The sequence below is a fragment of the Haplochromis burtoni genome, unplaced genomic scaffold, assembly GCF_018398535.1.
Source record: "Haplochromis burtoni strain Fernald_Lab_line unplaced genomic scaffold, NCSU_Asbu1 Contig_9, whole genome shotgun sequence".
In the NCBI taxonomy this organism is placed as follows: Eukaryota; Metazoa; Chordata; class Actinopteri; order Cichliformes; family Cichlidae; genus Haplochromis; species Haplochromis burtoni.
In genome coordinates, this window is record NW_024582370.1 from 3,835,363 (window position 1) to 3,855,247 (window position 19,885).

Here is a 19,885-nt window from a genome sequence, read left to right on the forward strand (position 1 = left end):
GTTTCGGGTGAGTTCATTGTGAAACCTGACCCCACCTTATCATTCGCAAGCTCCTTTGACGTATTGCAGTGTCATTACCTTACAATATCAAGCACCTTGTGGGAGCTGTTGTTGTGATTTGATGCTATATAAATAAAACTGAACTGAATATTTACTAGCCTCTATGCAAGAGTTTGCATAGATATTTACTACAGGCAAAAGGCTACATGTCACTACACCGTAGTTTTGTGCATGCATATTGATTATTTGTGGCAGCTGAGACCTGTGCTAAGTGAAAGTAATACATAAAAGGTCAAACTTAGTAAGAATACCATTGTAACATTAGTGGAAAAGTGCCCAGAGTTATGATTATGGCATGAAAGAAAACATGTTCGTATTTCATCAAATTAATGGAAAGGTGTGAATTTCTGCACACAGTCAGCTAAATCAGTAAATACCAGTTAAACAAGTCTGACGTTCCCTTTAACTGCAACTCACTTAATCTTGTTGACAGGGTTTGTCACGCTGTGCTCCACGGCCACCAGCAGACCTCCCGAGTCCAGAATAGCATAGTGATGGGGTCCATCAAGAGCCTTTATCCAGGTATAGCCACCATCATCAGACACATACACATCTGGTCTCATCACGGAGATAGCATCACCAACACTTCCTGATAAAGCAAATACAGATAAAGAAATGTTAGAAGGGAAAAAAAACCCTCTTATTTATTAAAAGATAAATTATGCTCAAGTTTATTTAAAAAAAAGAAAGTTTAAAAAATTTTTTTATGAAAGCTCTGAGTTTACCGTGAGCTATGATGAGACCCACAGCATTTGGTTCAGTCAGAGGGAGCATGGGGATGTTGAGCTTCTGAGAAGTACTGTAGGCAGCATGGATGTGAAGACTGCACTGCAGATAATAAACCAAACACAGCTATTTATAGTATTAAGTAGTAGATGTGCTGGTCCTAGTTTTCAAATAGAACAATACGGTACCTGTGAACACAAACACTGAGGTTTTTCAAGTGGCTTTAATGTTTTATATTATTAGCTACTAGTAAGAATATATGTGAAGGGACCTTTAAATCACATTGCTCACACACATACACAATAATAATATAAAAGACAGCAACTAATAATATACAAATAACTCCTTTAATATATTATAAGAGACTGAGGTGAATGCTGAGTAAGTAGCATAACAGTGTTCACAGATGGGAGGAGCTCTGTTGCTACACTAGTAAAGAACGATGGCACGGTTGGGGTAAATTTCTAAGGAAGCTTGGTGAATCAATAACCTTAAACCACTGGGTTATATTTCACACAAATCCTCTATCATACAGGCACACAGCCTTGTTATCCAACCAACGCTCATATTTACTGACACAGAGTGTACATTCCTTTGTGCAATCAAAAAAAACCCCCAAAAAAACAGAAGCATCCCTTACTAACACATTCAGGGCAATCAGTTTCATATCCACAATTGAGCTCCTGTAGTTACATGAACTAAACACAAGTTACACAAGTTTTCTTTGCTTGATATACCAAAACACTGTCGATGCTTCCTTAACAATTAAAACTACATCAAATGTTCACTGCCCAACATGACCGACAGTTTCCAGTCTGTAGAGTTTATAAACAACAATCTGAATCCATTTTTGTTTCCTTTCCTCTTCATATAAAGAGAGGAAGGTCTGGGTTGGAGTTTTTGTTATCAACATAAATCGGACTAAAGGAAGAGCTGCATCTGCTTTTTAGAATTTGTTTAGGTTTAAAAACCGCACTCGTTTTACTTTATTTCTCATTACACTGCTTCTGGGCTGAACCTTTACTATGGGCAGGGCTTCAATAGTTAACACATGTCAGAGTGACAGAACCAGGTAAGGCAAAGGTAACACATTACTCAAGGCTAACAAGTGTTTTTCCAGATGACAGAATTCCATGAAGTGTGAAGGAATATCTCCAGGAAAAATAGCTAGTTTTTAAAGCTACACTTCCCAGGCCTGCTGCAGAAACATGTTTAAAAACATCAGCAATAAAAAGACATTACAACAAGCAGCATTTTAAGGCCTGACACCACAGTCCTGGGCTAAACATTTAATGTTTGGTAATAAAGCTTTAAAGTAGATTATTTATTGATTAGTGTGGTTTTATTTTATTTATGCTTTAATGTCATTATAAAAAAGAAAAACCGTTTATTTTATAAAAAATATGTCACTGTAAACATCAAGGCTCAACTGAAAAAGTAGAAGAAGAACTGAGCCCTAGTCTCAATAACATAAGTTTTGATCTGTACTTAAAAAGTGATTTCTCATAGCAGTTTGACCCTGTACTTTATAGACATGTACAACAGTTTTCACCAGGACACATCAATTTTGTTTTTTCTCTAAACAAAGCAACTTCTTCCATTTTCCCCTTTTATTTTATTTATTTTTCTAATATTTTATTTACCTTGTCTGGGTCCTTGGCTGTAGCATCACACTTGCTGTTGGCAGGTTTCTGGAGGGGTACCCACTCCCCTCCCTGGTCAAAGGACACCACAGACTGCACAGAGTTATCTGGAACGACAAGACAAAACTTCTACAGTTGCAGAAACTTTGTGGGAACTCCTGTCTGGAAATAGCATGCTGGGGAAAAAACTTCAATATGTTTTTGTCCCCAGCAATATTTAGTCAGATTTATACTGTCTGCAAGGTTTAGGTGGTGCTCAGTTACTTCAGACAGGTAACACATCTAACATTGAGCAGCTATTTAAATATTTATACAACACCATCTCTCTGGTGTAAAATAGAGCAGTCACAGGTGTGTGTGTGTCTTTGTGCATGCATGTCTGTGTATTGCGTCCATGCATGTGTGTGTTTCAGGGGGAATCTAATTACATGTATATGTTGTTACTTCTTTATCTAAGAACATTCGAATAGAATAGAGTTAGACTAGAGCTACCTTCAGCCAGGATGCTGGTGATAAAAACTCCTCGTAGAGAAGTAACATTAGTGAAGTCTGTATCTCCCCCCGTAGTGGTGTAAAGGTGGCGCTCCAGTGACTTGGAATACACAGTACCTCGGTCGTCTGACACATAGATTGTACCAAATCCAGTATCTGTAGAAAAAAAAAAAAAGTATTAAAATGTAATGTGAGGTAATAATACCCATTTCAAGATACTGTTTCAAGGCTGGTTCTGTAATAAGATCTGCCAAGACACACTCTCTGACGCATAGGTGGGGTGAAACAAGCTCTAGGGCCTTTTTAACAAAAGCCATTTGCAGGCACTGTTCAAACTACCACATAAAACTTTGGCTCACTCAGAAAAGTCCCTGCATCTAAAAGAAAAATCACATTTGGCTTTGTGTGCTAAACATGAAAGTCATCAGAAGTGCTGTGAATGACAATTAATGATTAATGTATGACTTTTGAATGTAACTTATTACTCAGTACAAGGTTAATATGTTGAAGGTCTAGTTGCTCACGTGAGGACGAGTAAAAACCTTCACACTGTAATATAGTAATAAATACCATGCTTTCAGTTCACTCAGTTCTCTACATTCACTACAAGAAACAGTATAGAGTTTCTTTATCTGCTGACCTCCTGGCTCGTCGACATGCATGAAGACCATTTCATCGTTCGCTGCCAGGATAGAGTAGAACTGCTCATGACCAACAGGAGGCAGCTGGGCAATGTTCCAACTATCACCCTGATCCACTGACACGTGGATTGTCCGCAGAGTGCCCTGTGGAAAAGGTGGGGAAGGAAAGAAAACAGATGAAAGGAGGCGAGGACAGGAACAGCTCACATACTTTTATTACTAATACTGTTTACCTGTACTGGGGCAAATTAGAAGAACACTTAGCAAGCTATTCTCATATCTAGGCTCTGATAAATTGAGTAAAAATGACCTCTCCTGAGGGAGGAATATGAATATGCTTATGATTGTATTGCTTTCTGCTAATTTCTCCATCAGTCGCAATGTCACTTTTAAACTTCCTCATAAGTGTGTAGTTACATGAACCAAGTGATATCTCTTTAAAAAAAACAAACCAACAGAAGGAACAGCTATTTTGAATACGCTTGTACTACAACATAATAATAATAATAATAATAATAATAATAATGTCATGAACAGAGAAAAGCAAACAAACAATATTTCGCCTGATCTAGTTTGCATATTATCTAGATTACAACCCGCTGTACACTGACCTTTCCCGTCATTACTGATGCAAAGAGGAAGCGTCCGCCAAGGCCAAAAGAGTAGATCTTACTGGCAACAGTCTTGATGGTTTTGCCGTAGTTGGTCGTCCTCCTCAGTTCCAGCATACCTCGATCACCTGAAAAATTGAAGGAAAAAAACAAAAAAAAACCAAAAACAAACCACAACTTAGACGTGCAAGAGCAACAAATACATGCAAAAATATAAGTGCAGCTAATAGTTACGTGTAATTTTTAAGAGAAATGACAGCCTAAATCGTGAAAATATGGAGGAAGTTAGAGCTGGCTGGGAGTATACATCAGTGTGAAGCATGTTTCCACTTAAATCTTTTATGTGAAAAATTCTACACTGCCCTAAATAAATTCAAGAGACATATTTCATGCACTGCTCCCCAGTCATCTACAACACAAAAATAAATGAGATTAAAGTACATGTCGATTTACTCCAGCGTTGGTTAGATGGGGGAATTACTTACTGCAGGAGCTGTTGAGGCTGGCTGTAAAGTAGATTGTATTTTTTCTTCCCCTAGAAGGAGAATGGAGATCATAGAGTGATTACACAGTCAGTGACATATTTAGTAAAACAAATGCACACTGCTTTATTATGAGTATGTAATGTATGCTTGCAACTTAAACAACAGTGCATGCAGAAGCATTCTCGCAACAAGGAAGAAATCGGGTCTAATACAGGACTCTGCTGTTGTAAGACTACTGTGAAGTCTTGCTTCACAGTGCAAGTCACATGATACTGCTTATCGTATACAACCAGCCCTTTATAAATATGCACTTTCTGTTTCTGTTGAGTGTTGTGTTCAGAAAATTCCTGACCCAGATAAAAGTGACCCATTTTCCTGCAGCCTTTTAAGCCTAACTTCTTTATGGACAGTAACCAAAGGTTATGTTTCAGGAAGACTTTTTTTGAACGCGGAGTTCCTCTGGACACCTGGACAACACAGCCTTAAAGCTGAAACTTAAAAGACAGAGATGCCAAGATAAGACTGTGACAAATGCCAGGAAGAGCCATGAAAAACAGCATTTGTGCTGCAACGGCTTGGCCACAAAATGGGTAGTTAAACAGCCGATAACTGCAATGTAGTTTTAGTGCCCATTTGGGGGGGGAAGAAAAAAGGTGCAGCAACAATAAACCCTGATAGAAAACCACTGAACATGTATGTCCCATAATGACAAAAATTGTATATCTTCCTTTGCTTATCTTAAATCATCAAAGGGGCATGTTTGAATAACTTTAAACACATTAAGAAGAGAGTAAGTCTAAGCATATTTTATTTTGATAAACAATGAAGCACTATATTAGAGACAGGTGGAACTTCACCGTCTTCCTCTGTCTGTAACAATGAGGCTGTTGGAAAAACTAAAAGTCATGCTGCCTTGCAGGTTGTACAATCACTTCCTGAAATACCGCAGCATGCCATACCAGTAAAAAAGCCTTTTGCTCTACTTCCCCCTTAAAGTGACTAAAAACAATTCCATGAAACTTTTTGCTATTGTGGTTATAAAGTAGGTACTTATTCACTGCGCACCTGAAGAAGATTCTGGAGCTATCAGTTTGTCTTTTCTTACCATTTTACCAGACACACCATTCTGTGAATGTTTTTCCAATTTACGCCAAAGTCTTCAGACAGCCACAGCTCATACTGAGAAAGGAAACAACAAAGAATCAGTCAGTACGTATCCGCAACAGCCCCACATAAACATGGGGCAGAACAGAATTCTATAAACCAGTTCACCGACTCAAAAGCCATGCTTATAAATGCACTGTGTGCAAACGTACAAAACAATGAAGACTGCTTGACCTTCATTGAATTATTTGATGTAATATATGCATGCAGAGGCACTACTTGAGCTTTCAACTTGACAGAAACAGTCCACTTTGAATCCTAACTGGTTCCTTTTCACACAAAATACAGGTCTTTAGTATTCACTCCTTACGTCGTTGCTGAGGACAACCAGCACACTGGAATTCTCAGGGTTGTACGTGATCTGCGTCAAGGGGTTGAAAGGCAAGTTCCGGTCGGTGAAGCTCTTTCCAAAGTCCTCAGAGACAAAAATGCGGGTCTTGAGGTCTCCAGACACTTCAGCTGTCAGAATCACCTAAAAGCCAGAGTACAACAGGTTCTTAACTGCAGGAACAGTGGTTAGTTCACGTCTAAAAATACTCTTGATGAGTACATGAAGTACATGTGGTGAGGACTTGATCAAGATAAGGCTTACTTTGCCTGAGTTATTGGGGCTGATTGCAATGCCGAACTCTGATCTTATGAAGGTGTTGTTGATGAGGCCGGTTACATCCTGAAATGACTTGCCGTAGTCCTCACTGGCAGAAAAATTGTTTCAGTCAAATTAAATGCAAATAAAATGTAAGCCATGTGCATTTTTCCAGATTAAAAGGTAAATTCCATTACCTTCGATAGAGTTTCGACTGTCCAAGTTTTACCATGAAGAACGGGACCTGAAATGTCGTCAAGGCCAGAATAACCTGCCAAGAAGGAAGGTTAGCTTGAGGAAAGTGGACCATGCACCATTTATTAAAGTGCACAAGACCCTTAAGTGTGTCATCTGCATTCAGTGTACAAAGCCAAGTTTGCAAAAACCACACCACATAACTAACGGAAAACATGTTAGGTGCAAATGGTGATAAGTACACTCACCCCTGTGCCATCTCCAACCCAAGCCAGCGACACCGAGCCACTCAGGTCATGGAATTCAAACTGAGACAAACAGACAAAACATGTTCATAAATATATAAAACATAGAAAAGGCAATAATAGCAGTGTGGACTGTGTGAAACAGCACAACTATTTCAGCTGAGCTCACAAAAAGGGACAAACTGACATTGCAATTATAAACTGCAGCCACAGCCTATTTGAGTTTTTGCTTCAAATGTATTTTTGCTTTGACTGGCAGCATGTTTCACCTCACCATGTGTTCTGGCATAGACAGTTTAGTGTACAAAGTGTCTGTTCTGTTAGCAGAACAGGCGAGCAGACCTAAAGCTTCGAGCAGTTACTTGAAAGACTTCCGAACGCAGCTACAAAATACCACAAGACAAGTAATTTAATTTTGGGGGAAATTAAACCTTAGCTGTATTTAGCTGAATTTAGCTGTAGGGCTAGGGCAAAAATTAAACAAAGAAAACTTGCTTTAATTGTCAGAGTCAGTTACGAAAGCTTTAAATCTTAAGTTCTATCAAGTGTCCCATTATTCATCAACTGCATGGATGGTCACAATGGGTCTTTTTCAGCATAAGTAGCTTCAGTACTGGTTGAACCTGCAGCACTATCCTCGGGGCAAGGAGGCGGCTGAGCCACTGGGAATTCTATCAACTCCAGATTACTGGGGACAAGTATACAAAGACTGCAATGCAAAGTTGGTCACATGGCAGTGAGGAGCTAGGGAAATAAGCAGCACAGGACTCTCGTTTGCTTTGTGGAAAGAATTGCATAGTTGTGTAGATCAGATGTTTTATCTTCCTGGATAGAGTATATGCTATAAACAAAGAAGAAGAAGAAGAAGAAGAAGAAGAAACAACAATCTCTGAAGCTTAAACTTTGCTTTTGATACCACACAAACACAGCTTTAATTACAAAATAACTGCTGCACAGCAAGTCACATGGATTCCCACTGGGCCAATTTTCCTGGAAACATTAAGGCATATTCACTGAGTGAAGGCAGAAGAAAGATTGGATAGTTTAATACCAGAATACAGTTCCATGCTTAAAATGACAAATAACATACAGGTCACAGCCTTTAGTGCAACGCTTGAAAAAGCATTGATGTCATTCTGTGCAACCAATGCAAGTCTAAAGCATGAGGAAGACTAAGTACAGTGTACCTCACTGCTCCAAATATTAAAGAAAAGAAATCATTGCAGCCTAGAGGTGTTAACCAACAAGGCAATGGGATACCTTGCAAGACTGCCTGAGCCTGGGAAAAGTACTAGGTACATTGCAACACCTCTTATGGTAACACGTAAGGTGTTTTGTTTTGAATCTATGTTTATTGATACAAAAATACTGGTTTATGTATTTTAGGCTACCGGACATACAGGTAATAAGAGGACATGGGAGTCCACTGATGAGTATGAGTGCAATGAATAGCTTATTAGGCCTAGTCCCTGCACTTGCTTAGCACCTGCGTATCATCTTCTCGTTGTCAGACGTGTGAAGTGTAACAGGACCTCAGAGGGTAACTTACATCGTGGGTGTTGGCGTCCAACTTGGTGACATATCCTTGAAGAGCTTTACACGAGTCGTCCTCTTCGGTGCTTCGTCTTTTTATCTTGTGGTTTGGTGATGGAGCCAGCCATGCGGGAAGAGACCTCTTTACGATTTTCGCAGCTTTCCCTTCAGTGTTTGAACGCCTCACAAAACCTGACTGCCCGAGGGGCTTGGAGCCCAGCTGAAAATCTACACCTGCTGTGAAAGTGCAAGCCGATAACAGCAGGATGCCGCGGAGCAATAGTCCCATCTTCGTTCCTATTGCCACTGACAAAACAAAGGAGAGGGGTTTAAAAAAAGACAAAAACACGTCTTTGTTTTCTTGTCTAGAAACTGAAGGTCGCTACAGCTCTGCCACGGATGACATCAACAAAACAGTAGTCCTCCTGACAGCGACTATTTCTATTTTGGGCTTTGGAAACACGGAGCGCCCTCGAAGCTCCAACTGTCTCACTCCGCGGTAGCGCAAATTAAATCAATTTTTTTTAAAAAAAATCGTAATCTTGCAAATCAGCCGGCGTGCTACCGCCAATTATCCACAGAGTAACTCCTCACCAACATGATACACTGTGACAAACATAGGAATTGTGTCTGCAGGTCGTAATGCTCTATGCAGAGTGACGCTGCGATTGGCTGGTCTTTAACTGTGGCCCACCTATCAGGCCTTCCAATTGGTTCAATTGTGAAAAGGCAGTGCCAAAAGAATGGAATGGAGTGGAGGAATGGTCTGGCATTTATACACGAGCCACATTTAACCATACATTTATTTACTCTACACCAGGGATGTCATGCTCATTTTCAAGTGGGCCAGACCAGTGAAATTGCTCTTTCTGTCTGTGTAAAGAAGTTTAACCATTTCCTCAGTTATCTTTACATACAATCATACAGTATGATACAATTTTCTTTAAATGAATAAAAGTCGTTTTTTTGTATGGCCTGGCACCCTCTCAAAGTACATTTAGCAATTCTGTTTCAATTCTGACTAATTTAGAATTCATTAGACTTGTGCATGTGATGCATAATAATCCCATGACTACTGGTCATGTGTTCAAAATAACTTAAAATAACCCTTAACCCAAATTCAAAACAATCCTTAGCTGTCTGGATATGCAAAACCCCAACCCAATACCTGTGATCACATTTGAACTCTGGGTTTTAGTTTTTTCAGCAAATCTGTTGTGAAGGAGTAAAATAATATCTTGTCATATAAATGAAGGTGGGTAGACTAGATCAGAAGTCATGCTACTTGAGTGTTGTGGCTCAAGCCAGTCCAGCAACTCTGCCAGCAGCAAAAACATTGACATAGCATGGCAGCCCAAAATAAAAAACCTGTTGAACAAGTTTCAGTGGCATAAAACTCCCTGAAAACTTGAGTTTGAATCTAGAATTTAGCTATTCCCAAATGTTTCTTGGGTCATCAAGGATACCCCATTAGTTTTGTTCATTGAAAGTATGTTTCTTTATTCAGATACATTCAGGAAACCCGACAATCACAACTGTGAAGCAGGATTCCTTCACAAAGAGGACTTACAATGGACCTGAACTCCCTCCCACTGCATAGTCAGCTAATAAAAGGTAGGGAACAAAGGCAGTTTTATTCATTCGAGATGTGACTTGCAAAAACGAGACCAGAACTTTTCTAAAAGAACCAGAATCTTCCAGTCCTGCTGTACAGTGTGCTGAGGAAAATTAGTCATATTAATAGATGGCACAGTGTACCTTAATTTGCCTGAGCACCCAGCCCATAAACAGGCGTTGCCATTCACTGAGACTGTGGGAAAGGAGAGCCTCTGTGTAAATAAGTTTGACCCACATTGACGAGAGTCATGTTAATCACATGACATGAGTTTAATAATGCTCATTTAACATCTGCAGAAATCTCAATATCTATCAATCACTCTTACTGTGCAGTCACTTAACATTTAGCTGTTTGCTATGATATCAGGCATCGTTAAAAAAAAAAAATCCTCCTCACCTTGTACTGTCATTAAAACAAATTAAATTGTTTAGTGGAGCCTATCAGCCATAATTAGTGCCTGAACAATTGTTTGAAAGAAAAGTTCCACTTTTAAGAAGCTCTGACATATAAGCATGAAAAAGCATGAAATACCACACCCAGATTAATTTTGGCTCTGCAGTTCATTAATATATAAAAGAAGGTAGGATCTAATAGGGGATCACACCTGATCCCCGTGCATGCCTATTTACAGTGCTTGATACAATGTTTAGACCAGGTCACGGCTCACGGGCCACATCCAATTATATCTGGCCTGCGAGATAATTTCATATGTAAGTTATTTGGTATGTGGGAGCTGAATCTTTTGCCCTGCTGACAATCCATGCACACAGGGGTGGAACTTCATTTTGAAAGGTTTCAGTAGTAGTTAAATGCATAAAAATAAGGCTTTTATGAAAACACTGAATAAAAATTGCTTCCTTGAAAAAAAGCCAAAATTTACAGTTCACTATTAAATATTACATCAAATAAACTATATACAAAGTGTCTTTAAAAAGCAGAGATGCAGAAATGTCTGCATGTAGCATATGTATTGTCATGGTCCGCGGCCCGGTGTCCGAGGAGCTGATGGGATGCCCACGCCCACGGGTGTGGCTGTCGACTCTACACCTGCATCCCATTCCAGGCGATCATCAGGTGGACTATTTAACCCCGCTCAGCCAGCTGCTCCACGCCAGTCTGTTAGTCACCTTTCAGCGGTAACTTGGCCCCCAGGTGAAGGTGGTTGTGAAATTCTGAACAACGCTAATCCTTTCATTGTGTGCTCAGGTAACCGTTCGGCATGTTTTGAGCCTCCTCCTGTCTGTCCTCCTGCCCGCCTGGAGTTCGGATGACCACCGGTCATCATCTCCTCTGTTTCCCTGCAGCTCTCCCGCGGACCCTCACCCCTCCCTCCGGTTCCCACGGCCCAGCCCTGATCGTAAGATTAATAACTCTACCCCGCGTATGCTGTTATTCCCCCGCTCCCCAGTAACTCTCTTCCTCTTTCTGTAGCAGCCTGATTACGGCGTTCCCGAGTTGCTTATCTCCCGGTCCCTTTGTTTCCCATTTACTCGGCGTGTTTTCCTTTGACCCTTTCGGGACACCCGTAATTAGAAATAAAGTTTATTTTGCGTGCACCTTGGCGTATTGTCTCTGCTTCTGGGTCCAGCTTGTGTGCTGAACTACGGCTCTTGACATGTATGGTTTATCCACAGCTGCCCTAAATTACCAGTATTTGTAATAACCTCCTTGAATCGCTACCTTATTGTGGTGGACAGGTTTGTGTGTCCCAGGAGCTATGTTGTCAGGGGGGGGTGCCCCCTGGTAGCGTCTCCCATGGCAAATTGGTCCTGGGTGAGGGACCAGACAAAGAGCCATTCAAAAACCCTTATGAGTAGAAGATCAAGAGAACAGTTCACTGTGCCTTTGGTTTGGGGAACAAGTTGGTGGACTCTGTCATCTTACTGGGAGACTTCAATGTTCATGTGGGCAACGACAGTTTGACCTGGAGGGGTGTGATTGGGAGGAACGGCCTGCCAGATCTGAACCAGATGAGTGTTCCATTACTGGACTTCTGTGCAAACCACAGTTTATCAATAGCGAACACCACGTTTGAACATAAGTGTGGTGAGGCGTGGCCCGTGGTGCCATGCGGACACACCTGCGCGGCATCTGCAGATCACGCAGATGCTGTTAAAACACGGGGACTCAGGGGTTGGTGTTGTTGTGGTGTGACGCATGTCAATAAAGATGGCTCAAAACTATGATCCTTGGACCCGTCGTGTCTCATTCACACCACAATAAGTTTTTCCATAAGTGCACGTAACACCAGGACACCCTAGGTTGCAGGTCGATGATTTATTTTGTATTCATATCATCAGATCTGTGTCTGTATATTCTGGACACTCAAGTGAAGAGAGCAAGTAGTTGCTGAAGCAAATACTATGGGAGTGTGGGAGTTCAGAGAGGCCTTGGAAAAAGACTTTTGGACTGCCTCAAAGACACTTTGGCAAACCGTCAGGCTGTTCAGGAGGGCAAAGGGGTGCTGTACCTGCACTGTGTAAAGTACCGGTGGAGCACTGCTGACTTCAACTGAGGATATTTCACTGATAGGTCTTCCGTAGATGAAGCAGAGTCTGGACACAAGGGGAACAACTCGTCCATTACCAGGGGTGAGGTCACCGTGGCAATTAAACATCTCCTTGGTGACAGAGCTCCTGGGACGGATGAGGTCCGCCCTGAGTTCCTGAAGGCTCTGGATCTTGTAGGGCTGTCTTCGGACACACCTCTACACTGTTGCATGTAGATCAGGGGCAGTACCTCTGGATTGGCAGACAAGGGTGGCAGTTCACATCTTCAAGAAGGGGGGACTGGAGGGTCTGCTCCAACTACAGGGGGATCACACTGCTAAGCCTCCCCAGCAAAGTCTATCCCAGGGTGCTGGAAAAGAGAGTCCATCTGTTAGTCGAACCTTGGATACAGGAGGAACAAGGAGTGTTCTAGGTCACGGGACACTGGACCAGCTCTTTACCCTATCAAGGATATTTGAGGGTGGCAAGGGTGGATGGGAGTTTGCCAGTCTACATGTGTTCTGTGGGTTTGGAGAAGGCATTTGGGAATACTGGGAGTCTGGCCCATTGCTATGAGCCATTTGATCCTTATACACTCTGCCAGGGTACCTGAGATACCCTGAGTGTATGTCCACATCCCACCTATGGTCACGAGCTTTGGGTAATTACTGAAAGAACAAGATCGTGGATACAAGAGTCAAAAGTGAGCTTTCTCCAAATTATGGCTATCCTTAGGCTAGTGTTCTGGGCATGTTCCCCTATTTCGAGGCCCCAGGGCAGACCCAGGACATGCTGGAGAGATTATATTTCTCAGCTGGACTGGGAATGCCTTACTGTTTCCCTGACCCCCGGACAAGCAAAAGGAGGTGGCCAGGGAGAGGGAGGTCTGGGCTTCTCTGCTTAGGCTGCGGCCACCATGACCCCTGGTTAAGCAGAAGAAGATGGATGAATGGTAATAACCCAAATCATTTGTTATGTTTCATGGCTAATGGCCAGTCAGCCAATATGCATAAGCTCTTGAAATGTTGGTTTTAATGTTAAAATATAGTTATTGTTATTATCCACAAGTTTTACAAACAAAGCTGGAAAAATTGGATAGCACATTGTTATCTTTTGATTAAGATGCCAGATTGCATTTGCTTACTTTCACCTGTAAAGACAGAAATAAAATCTGTTTTTTAGTGTTTGAATGTTCTCTTGATTAATTTCTGTCCAGTGTGCCAGCTAAAATGGGTGTGTAAAAATATGAATTCAGTTTAGTGCATTCAGTCATTTTAAACATGTTTTTGACAGATTTCTAAAATATTTATATTTTCTTATTTTTGTGGTAGATGGTCTCACAAATTTGTTAAGCACTGGAGGCCTAACCTGCCATGAGATCAATTAACTAACAATATAATTGATAATATGCCAAGAAACACAAAGAAACAAAAAGCAGTCATCTAGTTGTACATGATTTGGATCCACGTTTGTTAGGCACCAGATTATTTGATTATGCCAAATTTCATTGTGGGATATGCACTTTATATCCACAATATGAAGTAAAATAAAACTGGTTCCCACTAAATAAAGAGAAGCATAATTAGGGCATTAAGGGAGAATATTCAATTATACCTAACCCCTAGCCACATTCTGTACGTCGATTTCACAAATTCCTTAAAAAAAACAATCAAATTAGTCATCTATATGTGAATCTTTGGTTTTGGAGCTGTTGAGAGTCACAGCTGTCTTTTTTAATCCAGTTGGTAATTCATTGTGATATAATACACATCAACATCCATCCATCCAGATGCGCAGACCTCCCTGTCCCCAGCCATCTCCTCCAGCTTGTCGGGGGGAACACCAAGCCATTCCCAGGCCAGCCGAGAGATATAATCTCTCCACCATGTACTGGGTCTTCCCCCGGGGCCTCCTCCTGGTGGGGTAAAATTTTATTTATATAGCACATTTCTAGATAAAAGATCACAAAGTGCTTTACAAGGTATAAAACAAAAACAGTCAAAAGTTAACAAAATGCAATTTTAAAAAGATGTGTTTTTAGTTGTTTAGCTCAAAAAAAAAGTTAATTGCATAAAATCTAGACGGAAGTGTGGGTACATCTGTGTGACAGTTATGTTCAGCACTCTATCCTGAGCACCTAATTTGTATCCCTTTATCTTATATATTTGTGTGTGTGTGGGTGCAGGTCTTCAGATGGTAAATGTATTTGTACCTGTATAGCGCTTTACTTGGTCCCTATGGACCCCAAAGCGCTTTACACATTCAGTCATCCACCCATTCACACACTGGCGATGGCAAGCTACATTGTAGCCACAGCCACCCTGGGGCGCACTGACAGAGGCGGGCCCTCTGACCACCACCAGCAGGCAACGGGTGAAGTGTCTTGCCCCAGGACACAACGACCGAGACTGTCCAAGCCTGGGCTCGAACCGGCAACCTTCTGATTACAAGACAAACTGCCAACTCTTGAGCCACGATCGGTCCCAGATGACCGAACCACCTCAACTGGATCCTTTCGATACAAGCCCCAGCCTACTGCCTCTCATCAAGGGCAACTCCAGACTGAGACAGAGTTCCAGAGCCCAAGCCATGCGTTGAGGTGATCTATATCTAACCAGTGACTCTCAGTCTCATGCACTAACTCCTTCCCCACCAGAGAGATAACGTTCCATGTCCCAAATGCAAGTGTTGGTAGCCGGGGATTGGTCCGCAAGGGCCTCCGCTCCTGGCCACTGCGCGGCACACATTGACCTGACCCCCACTGTGCCTCCAGCTGGTCGCCTGCAGGAGGATGGGCCCATGTCCCCTTTTCGGGTTGTGCCCGGCCACCAGATGCTCACCCTTGGGCACCCTCCCCGGGCCTGGGGATGGGGGCGCCCCGGTAACCCTATCCCGGACAGGGTGAACTGTTCCCTTGATCTTGCACACATCAAAATCTTGGATTTTATTGACTTTTCTTCCATGGGCAAACAAACAAATACAGGCTCAATACTGACTCTGAGTCACAGCAGTGTCAATGCCATCACTAATGCACCAGTTTAACCAATAAAATTTTGTAGCAAAATAGTTACATTTAAAGAATTATTTGAAAATGTGACAAGTAGATTATAGACACCGAAATAAATAAATCGCTACTTTTTCAAAAGGTCAAAAGGTCATCACTTTGGTAAGCGAAGCAAGAGTTTCTCAACAGGCTTAATAAAAAAAAAAAGCCAAATTTACTTAAGTGTTAAAAGGCTCCTCCTTAAGTCAACACATCCTGGTTGGGTTTTTTTTTTTTTTTCATTATATGCAATAAACTCTGCACAGCACCATCAGATGATTCACAGGAATCATAGTAGGAATCGAATTTGCTTCCACAGCATGTCAACAAATTTAACAGAACCTGACTGCAATTTTCAGAAACATTAAATACACTTGGACACAGTGCAGCTGTGGACACATATACAGGCCTACAGCTCATACTATATACACACTAAAGACATCCATGCATGAGGGATGTGAAGCAAACGTGAGCAAACTTTAAGACATATACGGGCAAGTCTTAGACAAGAAACACTATCAGGACGATTAAATTAATGGTACATCTCACTTAAAGCTCATGTAAGTCCACATGAAAACTATAAAGAATAACTTGTGTGATCTCAAATGTTCTGCAAATACCACGTTTACTTCTGGCACTTACACTTCTGTGTCTTTAGGGCAACTAGTAAAATTTAATTTCACATGTTTTTTGCATTTGTAAAAAGCTCTGAAAAACTCTTTCTTGTGTAGTGTAACCTACAAAGATGAACGCCTAGTGGCGAAAAACAAACAGGAGCTACCGGATGGCATTTCCTCCACTTTGAGCCCTGCTGTTAAGCAGCGCCCCCCTTCGTCGGTGATCACGTGTTGTCAGCTCCAAGTCAGCAAAGTTGTTGGAAAAGTTTTGACAAGACCAAGGATCTTCGACACAGCTGCAAAGAGACCAGGATCGGCGATTCATAACCGCTCCTAAACTCTGATTTTGAGTCTGGGGAAACAATGGAATCCGTTGCGCAGGTAAACGCGCTACAGGAAGAGTTTAGCAGTTAATGACGTATATCTGATGAATGGACATTTTTGAGCAAACACTCCTATTTACGCCCGACCCTCCTCGGCAGTGCAACTCCGTCTTTCTCACGCTGTGTCTTTATTTCCGATTAGAAAGTGATGACTTCGGGATTCAGTCTTGACTTTGGACCTCTTAAAGAGCCTTTGGCATTCATCCGTTTGCTAGAATGGGTAAGTTTTTTCCTCACTTTTCTTTTTTTGCTTTCTTTCCTTTTACTTTTTACCATATGGCCTGTATGGCGGGGTGTGCTTTGCGTAGGAAGCCGATCCTTGGCTGCAAAACTACTTCATAACTTGATTGTGTTATTTGTCTTGTGACCCACTGCTACGCCCAGATAAGCCATCCAATTCATCATTTGAGCTGTAGCACTGTTATAAATACGGCATGCAGTTGCACTCGAGTCAAGATGCCTTCCTATAATAGGCCTTTATGCAGCTCAAACCAAAAACCAACGTGTAGCAGGCAGGATGTTCGGTGTTCTGCACGCCAGAGGGTTTACAGTATAGGGTCCGATTAACATGCGTGGCCGCATAAAACCAAATTTTATTTCATATGTGCAGGTTGATATTCATTTCTGCGCTTCCAGCTACTGGATAAAACATTCTGGCAGCATTGCATAACTTTAAGACCGGATTTTGCTACTCTGTACAGCTGTCACCCTGATAGTTTTGTGTAAGACTTCCTGTCTTACACAAAACCAAACCAAAAAAAAGTTAATTGCATAAAATCTGGAAGGAAGTGTGGGTACATTTGTGTGACAGTTATGTTCAGCACTCTATCCTGAGCACCTAATTTGTATCCCTTTATCTTATATATTTGTGTGTGGGTGTGTGTGTGTGTGTGTGGGGGTGGGTGCAGGTCTTCTCCATATTTGCCTTTGCTACAACCGGAGGTTACAGTGGCTCATCCAGCATCAATGTCAAATGCAACGGAACAAAAAATAAAGAAATAACAGCAAACTTTAACTACCCATTCAGGTGCCAAAACAAACAGTGCCACACCTCAGATTCCAGTTTACCGGAAAGTGTGTTTTCTTTAACGATTGTCATAATTTCTAATGCGTTCTTTGTGTGTACACAGGTTGATGGATCATCCCTACGCTGTCCCTAACTGTAATGGAACATCCACTAATTACTTTCTGACTGGAGACCACTCATCCTCTGCGCAGTTTTATGTCTGTATTGGTGTGTTTGCGTTCCTCTACAGCACCGCCACGCTAATCATCTATTTGTGTTACAACCACTTGTACAGGGAACCTAGTCGGGGCCCGATCCTGGTAGGTTTGACTGGATTCACTCTATTTCTCTGTTGTTTTGGCTTAGCTAGGTCGTCCTCCAAACAGCTCACAGGTCAAGATGACATTACAGAACGACCAATTTAAAGCAAATTTGAAGTAAGGACATATTTTATGATTTGTAATTATTCACTTTAGTGATGCAGGAGAGCAGAGATAACGAGATGTCCACTCTCAAGTTTGAGGATTTAACAGAGACATGAAAATGAAAAACTGGGCAGGGCGTGGTTTCCAAAGCAGCTGGACACTGCTCTGTTCTCTGCTGAAAACATTTCAGTTGGGTCTCCTTGTGGGTTTTGTAGTGACATGTATTTTTTGCTGCTCAATAAGGACCTGGGGTTGACTGCAGTGTTCGCCTTCCTGTGGTTGGTATCATCTTCTGCTTGGGGTAAAGGTTTGTCTGATGTCAAGAGGGCTACCGATCCTACATTCTTGCTGACTCTTATTGACGTTTGCAAAGGTGGCGTGCACACGTGCACAACGGGGGCTCTGCCTTCCATGGGTCGATTGAATGCCTCTGTGGTAAGCTTTATGCAATTTATTTTAAGTAATAAAGCCTTAAATGGATAATTACCCTTGCTTTTTTTTTAAATTACCCATGTACAGTTTTGACTTCTTTTGTTTTATTTTTCGGCAGGTATTTGGTTTTCTTAACCTCATCTTGTGGGGAGGCAACTGCTGGTTTATTTACAAGGAAACGCCTTTCCACAAATCGGCCAACCCACCTGCAAATGTGGAGGGGTGACCGAAGCCATTCTAACTACACAGCCACTTCATTTTAAAATAGTCTAACATGTAGTGTTCCTACACAAATGCTTTTGGTTAGGACTGCAAAAGGAAAAATACTATTCTACGTATAACAAATGTATTTCAAACTGACTGCTCTTTTTTTTTTTGCAGTATTAATTTCAGATCTGGATTTTCTCTCAAGCACATTTTACAAAGAACATTTTTATATCTATGCATCAAATATGAAGGGCCCCTTATTTCTAATGAGACTATGGATGTGCAGTATTTTGTAACCATACATTCTGCATTCAGAATTTTTTTTTTTTTTAAAGGCTCAGGGCTGTTGAGTGTATGAAGTGCAAGAAACCTAACAAATAAAATATAGTTTAAGTGCATTGATTCTTAACACAACTCTAGACTGTGGATACGAATTTCAGCACAATCTTTATTATAAAGGCCTGAAAATATAGAGTTTCAAAAAATTCATCAAAAAAGTAGCCAGTGTGAGATTGTTTAAAGTGGGTCAGAGTCCCGTTTAATCTTTTTTGTTATTACGCCTCATCATCTCTTCACGTCAGGCTGATTTCACTTGTTTAGACTAACAGCTAAATATTTTGTTGTATGTGATGCCTCTGTTCATTAGGAACATGCCAACTCTTTAGGAATTTCACATTTCTCATGATTGCTTGGAATTATAAGATATTTATTGGGCGCTTCTCCCAATAGGACTTGCATTTTTCTGTTTCTAGATCTTTCTAAATCAAGGAGTGTGTTTCAATTGAGGAGTTTGTATTAAAATTACATTGTTCAATACACTATTTCAGTAATGTTGTCAACCCTCTTGTGTGAGCTTAGCTACTCATTGGTTCTTTTATTGTTTTGTTTTTTTCTTAAATGGTTGACTAATCTCTTGCCTGTTTTCAGTAATTGTATATTTCTTATCTCTCTTTTGCGAGGCTTCTACCTCCTCTTTGTTATAAGGGAATGCAAGCCATCTGCCTTAATTTCCACCACTCTTATGATATCCTACTTTTTGTGAGCGGGCTTGATTCCCAGTTTCCAGCTTTATCAATCAAATTGTTGTTAAAATGCTACAGAAGAGAATGGAGTCTGTGGTCGAATACAGAAAGAAATTGTGTGGACATGAAATGTCTTGCTTGATTAAAAGAAAGAACCATATTTGTTGTCAGATCAGTTTTTTTATGCCTGTTATTTCAGTGGCAGCACATATTGCATAACATGTTTGTAAGGCGGGTACACTGGAGTTCAGGTCTTACACAC

At 41.2% G+C, this 19,885-nt stretch overlaps 2 protein-coding genes across 2 annotated transcripts in view; one reads left to right on the forward strand and one right to left on the reverse strand.

Moving 5' to 3' along the window:
• The window catches only part of sort1b (sortilin 1b), a 14,142-nt gene extending 5,100 nt beyond the window's left edge, over positions 1-9,042 (reverse strand). Inside the window, exons 1-13 of the mRNA XM_042228253.1 lie at positions 8,398-9,042; positions 6,852-6,911; positions 6,606-6,679; positions 6,415-6,517; positions 6,133-6,294; positions 5,764-5,837; positions 4,659-4,708; positions 4,174-4,301; positions 3,562-3,706; positions 2,922-3,077; positions 2,430-2,536; positions 786-888; positions 478-649 (exon numbers count right to left, since the gene is read on the reverse strand). Of these exons, the coding sequence (XP_042084187.1) occupies positions 478-649; positions 786-888; positions 2,430-2,536; positions 2,922-3,077; positions 3,562-3,706; positions 4,174-4,301; positions 4,659-4,708; positions 5,764-5,837; positions 6,133-6,294; positions 6,415-6,517; positions 6,606-6,679; positions 6,852-6,911; positions 8,398-8,670 (1,607 nt within the window). The 5' untranslated portion in view covers positions 8,671-9,042. The remainder of the gene's footprint in view (positions 1-477; positions 650-785; positions 889-2,429; positions 2,537-2,921; positions 3,078-3,561; positions 3,707-4,173; positions 4,302-4,658; positions 4,709-5,763; positions 5,838-6,132; positions 6,295-6,414; positions 6,518-6,605; positions 6,680-6,851; positions 6,912-8,397) is intronic.
• Positions 9,043-16,348: 7,306 nt separating this feature from the next.
• Positions 16,349-19,783, forward strand: sypl2b (synaptophysin-like 2b). Its single transcript, XM_005914897.3, has 6 exons — positions 16,349-16,529; positions 16,674-16,751; positions 17,440-17,558; positions 17,662-17,857; positions 18,206-18,397; positions 18,513-19,783. Exons 1-6 carry the CDS (start codon positions 16,512-16,514, stop codon positions 18,618-18,620), a joined length of 711 nt encoding a protein of 236 aa, XP_005914959.1. The 5' UTR covers positions 16,349-16,511; the 3' UTR covers positions 18,621-19,783.
• The last annotated feature ends 102 nt before the right edge of the window (positions 19,784-19,885 follow it).

Excerpts from the sequence above, each read along its gene's own strand:
- sypl2b (XM_005914897.3), top strand. Across the intron at positions 16,752-17,439 it reads TCATCCGTTTGCTAGAATGG|GTCTTCTCCATATTTGCCTT; the intron begins GTAAGTTTTTTC and ends GGGTGGGTGCAG. Across the intron at positions 17,858-18,205 it reads CTAGTCGGGGCCCGATCCTG|GACCTGGGGTTGACTGCAGT; the intron begins GTAGGTTTGACT and ends CTGCTCAATAAG.